This window comes from Dermacentor andersoni, chromosome 6 (assembly GCF_023375885.2).
Source record: "Dermacentor andersoni chromosome 6, qqDerAnde1_hic_scaffold, whole genome shotgun sequence".
NCBI classification, from domain to species: domain Eukaryota; kingdom Metazoa; phylum Arthropoda; class Arachnida; order Ixodida; family Ixodidae; genus Dermacentor; species Dermacentor andersoni.
In genome coordinates this window covers 116807353-116821696 of record NC_092819.1, presented here as the reverse complement: position 1 = coordinate 116821696, position 14344 = coordinate 116807353, and the positions used below count along the sequence as shown (strand labels likewise).

Here is a 14344-nt window from a genome sequence, read left to right as displayed (position 1 = left end):
TAATTTTCAGTGTATATTGACGTGGTGATAAAGAGTAATATTTAGAACAATAAAGCCACTTTGTATTATTACTAAAATTACAGCCTTTAGATCGTTCTGCTAAACTACAAAAAATATCTCAAATTAATTACTCCTTAAGTAACTGCTGCGATCAATTCTTCAGACTTCAGACGCTATTTACTCAAATACTGGAATACTATCACTGCATACTTAAAGGAAAGCGCACGTTCAAACGTGTACTGAAATATAGCCACGTTCAGAACTGCCTAATCAAGTTTTCTGTCACAAATCAAACATTGCTAATCACCAATACTGCCTTATTCACTGCTGCTTTATTGAGCGACGATGGTTTTTTTTAAGCTCATGACCATTCTCAATACACAACGTAATACGAGCCACGTGCTGAAATTTTTTCATCGGAAGAAACCAAAATATCACCCATTCGTATTATCTGTTTTCTCTTCATAGAGTGCACACTATGGGCAAGAAAAGAAGTGAAAGACAACGTGCCACAAAACTGCATTGACTACTTCGTCGACACCTGTGGCGTCGTCGTCCCTCAACATAGCAGAGACCTCTGCTTTGATGGAGAAGGAGACTACAAATAAATCCTGTGTTTATTATAGCGATACTAGTTAAAAGGACACTGCGGGCGCTCACTACAACAAGAGGGCACTCCCTTCCAACAACACATGCATTTATCACACTTATAGTCGGAACACTGGTGGTGTTTTAAAGTAGTGTGTTGCTCAGGGGTGGGAAGGAAGTCACACGACCGGAGCAAATTGTTTTGCACCCTTCCGGCAGATGGCACATTGAGTCGAAGAAGCGCCAAATTTAAACCCGCAACCGATTTATCGCAGCTGGCGTTGGAGCGGTAATGGTAGATGGTGTGGAATGCAGTCTGTTTGCCCGCACAGATCTTGAGAGGCAGCCGAGATAACAGAGAGTGATTATGCGTGTGCGCGACATGAGAGTGTGTGTGTATTATTGAATGCACGTGTGCGCGCCTGTATGTGTGCCAGTGCGTGTGCTCCATAGTTGCGTTAGCATTAGCACGAGTGCATGTATGCGTGTTTGAGCGTGTCTTAGTGGCAAGTTTGCGTGTGCTTGCGTGCTTGCTGTGCAGGCATATATAGGCGCATCTGAATGTGTACTTGTGCAAACCTATGTGTTCATCTTGAAGCATGCATGCGTGAGGACAAATGTGTGCTTTTTTGTGTGCGCATAAATATCTGTGCGGGCGTATTTTGTATGTGTGTGTGTGTGTGCGTGCGCATGGGTGAGAGAGAATTTGTCTGCGTGTGTGTCTGCGAGGTAGAGAAATTGTGTGTGCGCGCACGCCTGTATGCGTGCGGGAGAGAGTGCGTGTTCGTGTGTGCATGCGGGGGAGAGAGGGTGCTGAGTGTGTGTGTGCGTGCGAGGGTGCATCTCTGTGTGTGGGTGTGAGCAAGGATTTTCCTGCCTACAGCTACTCTTGGACAGAAGCGCAATGTGGAGATCATTTAAACCCATATTTTCCTCCCCGGAACAAGAACGAATGACATTGCATTTACAGCATTATCTCTTGCTAAAAATGAAACGCACAAAAAAAGAAAAGGCCTGTGACATTAGTTCTTCCGCCCTTCATCGGCACGGCGGTCACATGAGGAGCTGTTAAATGGTTCACATTCGTTAACTTTAAATTATGGCGCTTTACGTACGAAAATCACTTTCTGATTATCAGGCACGCCGTAGTGCAGGACTCCGGAAATTTCGACTACCTGGGGTTCTTTAACGTGCACCTAAATCTAACTACACGGGTGTTTTCGCATTTCACCCCCATCGAAATGCGGCCGCCGTGGCCGGGATTCCATCCCGCGACATTGTGCTCAGCAGCCCAACACCATAGCCACTGAGCAACCACGGAGAGTACATTCGTTATCTTGCTTGCGTCGCAACCAGCGCAATGTGCTGAGAGAAAAGACGCAAAAAATCAGCACCATCATTAAATCGTGTATCGTTTCTGTTACCAAGCAAGATTTAGGCAGCACACGTTCGCTGCTACAAGGGTGTTTGAACTTTAAACTGCTTGTATTAAGAAGATTTGCTGGTAATAAAAGTCGAAAGCCACCTGGCCGCAAGGAACATTCTCACGGAGCCATACCATAGTGTACGCTACACCATTGCGTACGCTGCAAAATAGCGGGTCGTCACTGCGCATGCGCAGAACGCTAAACAATATAGCGGATATAGTGGACGTACGTAATGCAAACGAGTTAGCATCGTCGGTTCTGCGTGTTCAGTAGTATGGTATCGCGAAGTCTTGGCAAGGTGAGAGCGCGCATTTCTAGATGGCGCTTGAGTAGTGCAAGCAACGTTACAAACATGAGCGTTGCAGCCATAGGTAATCCTCGCATGCGCTTTTCGTCTGCTGACGACATAAAGCTATAACAGAGAAGTTTGGGCCTGTTGGTAGTTCAATCGTAAACGGGGATACATAGCGCAAGAACGACACAAGGACGAAGCAGCAACACGGGATGAACGCTAACTTTCAACAATTGATTTATTTCAGCTTGTAAGCATATATGTACTCCCTGGGAAGCCACTGCAACAGACACACTGAAGAGAAAATGAAAAGGAAAAGCAGTCATGTGACTACTATGCCAAAAAATCAAGCTCTTAGATAAATAATTAAACGGCGTGCTAACAGAATCGTCACCTGTTCTAGCTTTCTCAGCTGCTTCGACTATTTCCCTGGTTATCTTATTCCTGTGGCGATAGACAACAACAGTTTAAGAGAGGGTAGCATGGCGCCTTAGCGTCACATTTTCGTCATCCGCAGAGAGCGGATGACTAAAAAAGTCAAGTTTATTTACAACATGCACAAAGTACAGTGTTGAGGGCCACCCTGGCAAAAAAGCTGCAAACATACGGCTTGACGAGGCCAGGGGGCCACCACCAGGCAACATCAGCATCGCACACATCCGTAATACAAACAATAAGCTTTCGTAAGCAGCTTCATTAATACCGCACGTGCTCCATATTCACTTCCCTGGGCATGAATACATCTACATACACGTATACTCATTACGAGCGCATTGAAATTCGGGTAAATAACATTAGCGCCAGGGGAAAACATACTCTTACACGTTTAAAGTGAACATTATTAAAAGCAATAATTAAAAGGAAGTTAAGCAACAGTAAATAATGAACACGTGCAACTTACAAGAAATGTAATCAATATCCAAGTGATGAGTACATTCAGAACAGGTATGGAAACCAACTAATTTACAAATTTCGAACAGTCAGGTGAAAATTATCAAAGACAACGATATTTTGCAGTAGCATGCGTGATAGAACTGTATCTCCACTTACGCACTTCTGCAGTTGATTTAATTGTGCGGATACGTTGTATGTCAGGATTTGCTTAAAGTAATTTTGTTCGATGGAGCCTTAACATCCATTTTTCCGATCCTCGTGTTACACGGGTGCTCGGTCGTTCTACGAGGGCTGGCACATTTTAAGGAATTCTATGTTTTTTTATCTGCAAATTGTAACTGGTGTATGAGACGGTATGCGTAAAGAGCTTTGACATTATATATTCCGCTTTCTTGAAATAACGGTTTTGTAGGAGGTAATTAGTGAACATTGTGAATACAACGAATAGCTTTTTTTTCGAGCAGCACCAGCCTGCTAATGTTACATTGTGTATTTGTAGACCATACTAAGGTGCAATAGTTTATATGCGACCAAAATAGGGAATGATAAAGCTGAAACATTACACAAGGTAGGAACATATGATGGCATCTAAATAGCGCAGATAAGGCAGCAGACAATTTCCTTGCAACAAGGTCTATGTATGAGTTCCACGTCGTGTGACTACAAAATACACCTAATATTTTGTGTTCCTGTACTATATCAAGCGAATGGGACCCTATGTTTAAATCGCTGCTTGACACAGATCTGTTCTTTGCAGCAAAAACAACGGCCTTTGATTTTTTTACATTGATTTGTAGGCTGTTACATAAGAAGTACTAGTGCGCTATGGACAGCACATTATTGGTGCGTAATCTGACTTGTTATCAGAAGAAACAAAGAGGCTAGTGTCGTCTGCGTATGAAACAAAATCTGTACACTTATCAATAGAAGGTAAGTCATTCACATATACATTAAATAAAAAGGGGCGCAAAATGCGTCCCTGGGGTGCGCCATTCAGTAGTGGGCGAAAGGATGACGTAGTACCGTCTGTAGCTACGCATTGCTGTCGATCGGAGAGATACTACGGCAAATGTGAGTGAACACCTCATATGCCGTATTCTTCTAGTTTTGTTAAAAGTGTGTCATGATAGAGTGAATCAAATGCTTTGCTGCAATCAATGAAGATTCCAATAGTTAACTTTCCCACTTCAATGTTTTTGAGAAATATTTCTTTTTGTACCAGGAGCACAGACTCAGTCGACTTGCCATTTGTGAAACCGTGCTGGCATACAGACATAATTTCGTGCTTCAAAAAAAAAAAAAAGCTATGCAGTCGACATAAAATTATCGTTTCAAGGCCCTTGTAAAATATAGGCAAACCAGATATTGATCGGTAGTTTTAGATGTTGTTTCTTTCCACCCATTTCAATATGACAGACACTTTGGCTCGTTTTATTTTAGCAGGAAACGTCCCTGAACCAATCGCTAGGTTGAAGATATGGACCAAGCACGGGCAGATAACGTCGATAACATATTTTACGGATGCTATCGGGATATTATCCATATCAGTGGCTTTAATGTCTTTTAATGCAGTGAAGGTTTTGTATACTTCGGTTGTAAAAATACCCTTTCCCGAACATTTCCTTCCTGTCTGCAGATCTCTGTGCGAGGAGCACGGATGATTGTTGCTGACGCATAATATTCGCTAAAATGTTCTGACAGAGCCGTCGCTGACAGTGATTTATTGTTAAATACAATTTCGTGTATTTCATTAGCCATTGAACTTGTGCGCAGTAGGGAATTCATTATTTTCCACATAAGATCAGGTGGGCAATTCGATTCTGTTTGGAAAAAGTTCTCATAGTATTCATTTTTAGCTTTCTTTACTAAACCAGTTAGACGGTTCCGTAGCTTTTTAAAGGTCGCCAAAGTATTAACGTCACGCGTTCTCAAAAAGTTCCAGATTAATCCAAGGCTTTCGTGTGCGTTCTCCTGTCCTAAATGATTTCATCGGAAAGCAGCTGCTGTAGTGTACATTGAAGAGCTTTATGGACGACACGTTCATAGCTACGCGGCTTCTACAGTGGTTTCGCTGAAAACAGGCTCCCAGTAAGTGTCTTCAATTTTGGATCAAAATATATCCAGTGATGACTGCGTTATAGCCTGCTAGACAAACTTTGGGCTGCAAGCAGTTTTCTTTCCTGTTTCAGAGCTTACGAAGACCATGAATATCGGGCAGGGATCACTTATATCGCTGCTGATTGCACCCGAAGCGATGACGTGTGTATCTATGTTAGTGATGAAAAGATCCAAAATAGTTGAACTTGTTGGTGATACTCGCGTGTGCGTAATATTAATATTATTGAAACCGCATGAAGCTATGTTATTTAAAAGATCTTCCGAGGATTTCTTTTCCTGGGGAATGTTAATATTGAAATCGCCTCCAATAACGAGGCTGTACCTGTTAAACAACGCATATTCCAAAAGTGCATCAATAAAACCTAAAAAGAAGAATGAGCAAAGGGACAAACGAAAGGTGGCTGTAATTCCCTACTTTTATAAGGTTTCCCACAGCCTAAAAAGGTAGGGCAACGGTCTGGTATAAACGTTGTTTTTACAGCACCTAACAAATGTTTGAGGTCGAGTGTGTTGAGCTGTCCCACGAGGAAAAGGAAGCTAGGTAGCGCCACCGCGCACATGGATCATTTTGTAGCATGCATTCGTAACGTGGTGTATAAGATTCCAATTTCGTGTGGGAAGTACTACGTGGGCCAGGCGGGCAGAAATTTAAACGTATGTCTGGCGGAGCATAGTAATAAAGAAGAGAGCATCGCAATAGATGGGCATCTGGCTGCCCATTGTAGAAAATATGACGTAAAGGCACCATGCAACCGTCTCTTAAAACAAACTGTTGCTGTCTATCGCCACAGGAATAAGATAAAAAGGGAAATTATCGAGGCGGCTGAGATAGCTAGAGCAGGTGACGATTGTGTATGCACGCCGTCTATTCTTTTATTTAAGAAAGAGCTTGAATTTTTTGGCATAGTAGTCACACGACTGCTTTTCCTTTTTTTTTCTCTTCAGTGTGCCTGTTGCAGTGGCTTCCCAGTGAGTATATATATGCTTACCAGCTGCACTAAATCAATTGTTGAAAGTTACTGCTCGTCCTGTGTTCCCGCTTCATCCTTCTGTCGTTCTTGCGCTATGTATCCCAGTTTACGACATCGAGCTGCTCCGCGAGGTAAGGGAGGCCGACCATTTAGTGCACCAGAGCAGATAGGCCTAGATCGTCACTGTTGTGAATGCTGCAACAGGCAAGCCATTCACAGCACGCAACCTGCGCGAAGGTACTGAGCTGATGCTTTGCCTGTACTCATAAAACAATAGGAAAATCTCTGCAAGTTAGTTGACATGTTCACCAGGTGGAACCTACTAATAAGAATCGTAAACTGCAAGCGTAAAAATGTTATTCATGACCTTACTGATCTGGCACGGAGGAAGAGTATAGTGAAGAGGAGCACCTACTTCAGGAGATTATTGAAAAAAAAAATTGAATTAAGGCGTAAAGATTAGGGCACTGCGTCGGACACACAGCCGGCTCGTGAGTGGTCCAAGGGGGCACAAGAAGCGGAATGACGCTCAGCTGCGAAAGCGAGACGCTGCCGCCGACGCCTACATGTTGAAACATGATTCGGATAGCACGGATACGTAGTAAATACTGGATGTTCCCACGGGGATCCGGATGGCTTTTTCTGCTACAGTGCCAATAATTTTGCACTGATCATGCCATTCATTGCTTTTCAATTTTCAATCTTGCATATTTCACTTAGAAAAATGGCTTGCAGGTGTGACGGAGTTGCCGTCACAGTTGTTCAAGAACATGATAAACGGTGACGACGCAGCCTCAGCTGAACAGCACCAGTGCTCGCAATTACTGAGCACAAACGACGGTCCGATGATACAGCGCCTGCTGCATCGGCGTAGTCACTATGCGATGATCAGGGGCCATCAGTTGTAGCAGGTGGGAGCGTTTTTCATTGTGATTCATCCAGGCTGACAGCACAAGGGAAGTTACAGGGTGGCAAGTGGCATACCATTATCTCACCATTTTCAGTGACAAAACTTATGCAGATCTCAAGCACTGTGGGAATCGATGTAAACGAAGCTTTCTGTGCTGGTTGCTTTTATTCACGATAATTATCGTAATATTGACGGCCAAGCTTGGTTTCTTCAAAGTTTAGTCTCACACGACAGTGGCCAGTTGATGTTAAACGTTACCTAGCGTGCACCACTGCTGTTTGCATAGAGCACAGAACACACAGGGAGACGTGTTTTTAAGGCGTTGTTGTGCGCCATATTTCATAACCTCTCGGAAGGTTGAGCATTGTCATTGCCCAAAAGGGTAGATCACATCGCGGTAGAAGTACTAAAATTGCATCGGATCATGCGGCTATACGTGTCAAAATCACAATCGGATTGTGAGGCACGCCATAGGGGCCGACTCCGGATTAATTTTTACACTGCGATGATCTTTAACATGTGGCAGAATTTAACTACATGTGCGTTTTATATTTCGTCCCCATCGAATGGGGCGACGCCCAGGGAGCTCCAGAGGATATTGTGCACATTCAACGTGATGGGGTCCAAACGAGTTGAACCACACCCGAGGCGATGTGCCTGATAGCAGCAGCCACAGCAGTAGCAGCAGAAGTAGTGGGAAAGTTGAAGGAAGAGACAACGAATGCTAAGCTTTAAAATACGTGTAAACCATTTCAAAGTTACAGTTGTATACCGATTTTATAGTTGTTTTCAAAGCAACAATAATGTTGCAGAGTAAGTTCAGCGTTGTTAATGTACATGCTATACGATACTCACCTGAGGTAGTAGTTACTGCTGAACATATTCGAGTGTCAATTCCTTCATGTTTGTACTTAACATGACCGTCAAATTACAGCAAAATATCTTTAACTGGAACCTCAAGAGACAAGAGAAGTATGTTCCGATTAAGAGGAGTTTCATTAACTGAGAGAGAGATGCAAAAGTGTGGCATTCTGTGATTGATAAACACTCTTTCCAGTGGTACACATTATAATAAAGAAATGAATGTAGCAGCTAGTTCGTCAAATGTTTCAAGTGCTGTAGGAGACTTCCAGTTTGTCTAGGGTTCCTTTGATTTCATTTAAAGGAGACATCAGCAACGTATCAAAGCGAGAACATTCCTCTTACTGCTCGAGTTGTAAGCTGAACTAGCATGAGGTCGTGCTGTTGAGGTATAATTATCGAATGGTGCACTGTAAGGCGGCCGGAATTTTAGTTCCTACTCCGGTCGCCTATGGGGCACGTTGCTGTATCACGAAGCTGTCTGGACTGCACATGCTATGGAATAGTTATATTTTTGCTTTCTTGAGTTTTATGCATGGCTGTTGATTGATAAGTTAGGGGTGGGGAAATGAAAATGAAATTAGGGCTTTTCTGGCAAATTTACTTTAAAGCTTGCTTCTGTTCCGTCTTCAGAAAGTTGCAGAAGTTTTGGTTCCAATTTACAAGTTTTCTTGCAATGTCTAAATAAAAAATAACCGATCTAGAGGCTGCTGCTCTCTTTAACCCTTTGTGAGGTGCTACTTTTTCTTTCAAATTTCGTTCAGAAAATCTGAAGAATAGCATTCAGCGGGGAAAAAGAAAATGTTTGACACGTTTTTCAAGAAACATGGTGCAGCAGTTCTCGAAAGAAAAGTGGTACATACATGTACCACTGACTTTACTAGAAGAAATGAAATGTGGTACACATTTGTACCGCTGTCCGCAGGCGGTGTAAAATGAAGAGACAATGTGTAACAGGAACGATGTGTACAAAGTCAATGCTGCTGTTCACTTGTGGAATGGCTAAAAACAATCGACACATAGCGGAACTTGGCATTTGCTGCACAGAAAGCTCGTTCGAACTTGCTGCTGTGTCGTGGAGCCCCACCCACGAAACACAGAACCTCTTAAAAACTTCTTGAAACGGCTACAAACGGTTATAGACGTCTTGGTCTATGATAAGACTGAAAATAGAATTTCTTCTAAACATAACCTCAGCACTTGGAATATGCTAGTATATATTCTATCTGCGGCAAAACCCACTACTGGTGTTACTAGAGTCTGTTTTGGTAAACGCATTCAGAATGTCTAACTCAAGAACTTTTCTACATCTTTTTGTCTAAAAGTGCATAAAATGCCAAACGACGTGTTAAAAGTGCGGTTACCGTCGGCCGTCGGCGTTAGCGAATAAAAGACGCCACAGACAAATCGAACTCGTTAGAAGCAACATAAGTTAATTGGCTTTAATATTAAATAATTTCACACCAGAACTTCAACAATCAAGGGCGTGTTATTGTTTTCCATACGGGGCGCGCACACGATGCCTGGAAACCATTCTATGCTCGCGCAGCAGTAGGAGCGAAACGCCGGTGTTGCACAGCGGTGTCACAGAGCCACCGCGCTGCGATTACTTTGGCGGCACAATCCAAATTTGTCGGACATCTCATTCTGTGCTGGGGACACTGGGAGGCAGGAAGTTTGAAAAAAACGGCCACTGCGCCCGCTATGTCTCGGTCGTAGGTTCGTTATCCAGTTGTGCGTCATTCTTAAGCCGTTCTGTACATTTATACTGGATATTAACTGGAGTTATTTAGCTGTGCTGATGCTATTTGCCGTGTGTTTTGCATCAGTGCTTCGTGACATCGGCTATATTGCGTGTTTTCGCCGACGGCTTACTACCACAATGGCGGGATCTGCGTTCGCCGCCTTCGTGTCTCGGTGCGTCTTTGTACGTCGCACGTTCGAATAACACTTTTTCCGGTAAGTAAAATACATTGCACTTCGTTTTTCGTCAACAATGTGAATATATTTAGGAGTTACCCGCGACAATTCTTGATATATGGGCTCTTCTGCCCTGCGAGTTTTCGTCATTACTTTTATACGAGGGTTCTGCTTGTGTTCAGCCGTTCAGCACTACCGCGCTCCACGACTTCCGCAACACCAGTCAGAACATTGCCCTTCTTGTTAGCCTGTGGTTAACGTAGCACGAACCAGTGGCGTAGCAACAGGGGGGGCCGGGGGGCCGTGGGCCCCGGGTGCAAGGGGCCAGTGAGGGGGAGGGGGGTGTCATATACATCTGAAGACACCCCTGTTTCCGCCGGCTACACCCGTGGAGGGGGGTGACAGAAGACCTATGGGCCCCGGGTGCCAGACGACCTAGCTACGCCACTGGCACGAACCAACCGAAACGAGTGCATTCGAAGATGACGCGCTGGCTGTAATGCTGAACCAGACTGAACTCGCCCTATTTTGTGTCCTTTTGTTCTTACGTGTGCGCGCGTGTGTGTCAGTGACGATGCAGTTTGTAGCGTTCCCACTTTATAGCAAAACAAAAAATATAACTGCAATGTTTACTTCATCTATACAATTCCAAATTAAATCGTCTGCTGATGTACAAATTTCACTTGTGTTTTGTTCTAAATAAGCAGCAAAACCTTTAACCTAGATGGTGCTGCATCTGGGAGTGAAATCACGACAGCTTGGCATTTATTAATGAATGACTGTGACTGGGTCACCCTATATGTAATTGCAAATCTGCCTTTCAACTGAACTTGATGCTATCTTATTTTGTTCCTTTCACTCAATAGACGGCTGGACATCCTTCTTGTACCTTGGCGCTAGCTGGATAACGGGACCTCATCATGATCAGTGTAAGCCAATGTACTGTATCCTCTCTGGTCCTCCCAGTGCTTTTTATATGGGTTAAGGCCAGGGTGCGCTTCGTGGTAGAATAGCTAGTTGGTGTCTAACAAACGGGCATTTTTTTGCACTAATCCATTATAAGCTGCCACTATTAAAACCAATTTCTCAGTGCCAGTGTACATACACAGTTCTACTAATAATTAGTTTCCCTAAGCCTTACAAAATTTACCTGTAGGTAGTCATTGCTATGTAAGAACTCACAAATTGACTCTGCTGTGTCATACAAGTATTCCATACATGAGTAAAAGTTTTCTACAGCAGTGTGCATTACACCTTGCTTCTCTAATGCACAAATGTATTCAAGCCAGTATTTGATTAGTTTGGTATTCTAAATGTTTTCTGTGTGATTTAGTTTCTTTACAGGAACTTACTGTACAGCATCAGCAAGCAGTCTAATTTAAGATTTATGTGTGCTGTAAAAGGTGTGCTTTGCCGCTAGAATTGATAAAACATGGGCCGAGGCTTCCATACAAGGACAAACTTCGATTTCGCTCTACCGCCATCAGCACTTGGCTGGCGCTTGCAAAATGAATCACATCAAGTAGCTTGTGCCAGACTGTTTTTTAACCTTATTGTGACGAGATCAGAAAATGATCTGTGGAGGTGCCAGCGTCTGAGATATAGATTGCGCTGCAACATATGTGCGTGTAGAACAGGCATGATGCTGAGGGTTCCAGCAGTTTGCAGAGGTGCTCTTAAAATTTTGTCATAACTGCAGTTTTACCTGTCCTGTTTTTTATTACCTATTTCAATAATATCATTGGAGGTGTTATCAGAGTTTAGCTATCTATTTGCCCTGGCCCATTAGCCTGCCACATTTGCCTTTTCACTAGGTGGGCAATTATTCAGCATGGACCATTACTTGAATACATCTTTTTGTGTGCAGTGGCTTCTCAGTTGCAAGTCAACATAGATGCTCAGAATTACCTTAGATGCACTGATGAATTTGCCACCTATACGAATCGCTTTGCACTTTCTCACGCAAACAGCATGTTAACACTTCCAAGTCAGTGGGCAATGTTATTGTTTGATCACATCATGAGATACTTTCAATTTTGTATGATGCATCATCCAAGGTGTTGCGTCATTTGTGTGAGGTATTGCCCTAAGCCAATTAGGGTCACATGAAAATATATCAACAAAAGTGATTGATCCAGCTAGGAGTGTTGCTTTGGAACACTACTTTATCACCAGTCCTCCTTTGCATGCTACCAGCTTACTCTCTACTGTGTCATGTTTAAGTTTTAAAGAAAGGCAACAGCTAGCCAGCGCAAAATGCCCAAACTTGCTTTTAGTTCAACAATATAAAACGCTATTTAACTTTTTAATTAGGTTAGTACATCATTTACCTGCATAGTGAATTACTGTTTTAAACTGATTAAATTTTGCAGGAAGCTTCTCAGACTTGTCTGACAGAATGATAAGTGGCTTTTTATCCACAAAACACCATACAATAAATTAAAGGCTGACTTTGACTCTGCTATGCAACTTAATGACTATATGCCAGGAACAAGGTCTCTGAGTTGTGGCGCTAGCTAACACTCCCAGGGTTCTGCTAGGACACATAAATACCCAAGAAAGTGGATGGGAAAACAACGCCGCTGAAGCTCAATTGATAGAGCATAGCACGCGAAATGCCAAGGTTGTGGGTTCGGTTCCCCCCTGCGGCAAGGTGTTTTTTCATTCACTTTAATTTCCATTAATTTATCATTTCTTTATTTAATTTATTAAGCACAAGTAATTTCCCCTATGTTGTCCTTGGTGTCAGTGTTTGTTGGCTTCTTATGATAGGAAATATACTAGTCATTTTAAACATCATCGCATACATACCTTAAGATGCCCGTAATTTAAGAGAAAGGAGCGCTTAAATTTATTTTTAATGTGAGCCAAACTTCTTACTTTGCACATATTGCTAATTGAAGTTCCAATTTCAACATTCCCACTTCCTCCCTTGCCCTTTTTTTCCTGTTCTGTGCAGGTATTGCTTGCCTGTCTACAAGAACCGTCACGTGTGGCCTGTGACAGCAAGCTTTTGTGGGCAGCCAGTGCTCTCCTACGAAGGCTGGCCTACTCTGGCAGCGGCGGCAATAATCTTCGAGAGTTATCCATGATCACCTTTGCTGCTATTTGTCACTCTTGTACTTTCTGCATATTTTCTAATTTATTAGGTAATAAAGTATGAGTATGTGACATGGTGTGAAGTTGTCTTGCTGCATTTTCGCTTGCAATCACCTTTTATGCATGAAAAGGTCATCGTACAGTTTATGAAAAAAAAAATAACAGCATATTATGATTTATCTTTCAGTTCTGGTAACATGCAACGTACAAGGAATTCACTAATGGATGGTATGCCGAAGAACTGGCCATTATTTCTGCATGATGCTGTGCAAGCATGTGGAGTTACCTTACAAGAGGCACCCAGAAAGTAAGTTACAATTTACTTTTAAATGAAGCATGGACATCAGAAAAAATACATTTATATTGCCAATTAGAGTGGTTCGCAGAGTGTTTTTCCAGATGTGTGCTATCCTTTATTTCTTAACTCATTGCTGCACAGTGGCTATTGTGCCCCCTGTAGCTGAAACCAGGATGTAATTTTTGCCTGAACTGCAGCATCACTGACAAAATTTTTCTTTGCTAGAAACTATTTCAATTTGGTGGAAACCCAGCAGGGTGAAGTTTCGTCAATAATGACGTGTTTCACGCAGAGATGTTCTTGTTTAGGTCAATGAGTGAACATTGGAATTATATCAGCATACAATACAGATCTTGTTTTATTTGCAAAATAATTCTGATAGGCGGCATTCAATTGATTGGTCTAATTAAAAGGCACAAATTGACCAATGAGGCTGTACTACACTATTCCCATGGTTCACATCTGGAAAAACTACCTCTGCATCACTATCCGACAATATAAACTTTTTTTCTGATGTCCATGCCTCGTTTAAAATAAATTGTAACTGTGGGCAAACGTCGTGTTACTGTAACAGCTGCCGCAAATATTTGAGGGAATGTCTAATAAAAGTCTTCAGTTGTTCTTGTCAAGCTGTCCATTAGCCAACTTTTAGCGTAACGTTAGCAGGGCTTACTGAAGTACTTTTAGACGTCCATGGCTACAAAATGCCTTGATCAAGACAGCTACTAGGCTTTTGAATTAGCCGTTCAAGACATCTTTTAGACATCAAATAGCTGCTTGCGTGTTTCGTGGGCACCTACACCTCTGTCGACAGGCCGACCGCTACGGGTGACGATCTCGGCTGAGAAATCTGATGTCGTCAGGAACTCCTACCATGTGCTTGCCGTCCCCTTCTTGCTTTTACGGGCGACAATCCTTTTACTATTACCTCCGCTTTCATAAAGAATGCAAATGCACGGCCTGTGC

The 14344-nt window shown here is 42.7% G+C and overlaps 1 protein-coding gene across 2 annotated transcripts in view; it reads left to right on the top strand.

Moving 5' to 3' along the window:
• The window catches only part of LOC126522264 (uncharacterized), a 64477-nt gene that overhangs the window by 31887 nt on the left and 18246 nt on the right, over nucleotides 1-14344 (top strand). Inside the window, exon 6 of one of the 2 annotated variants that reach the window (XM_055066235.2) lies at nucleotides 469-629. The exons of the other annotated variant lie outside the window; for it this stretch is intronic. Coding sequence (XP_054922210.1) covers nucleotides 469-608 — 140 coding nt within the window. The 3' untranslated portion in view covers nucleotides 609-629. Of the gene's footprint in view, nucleotides 1-468; nucleotides 630-14344 lie in introns of those variants that run through there. 2 annotated transcript variants of the gene reach the window in all.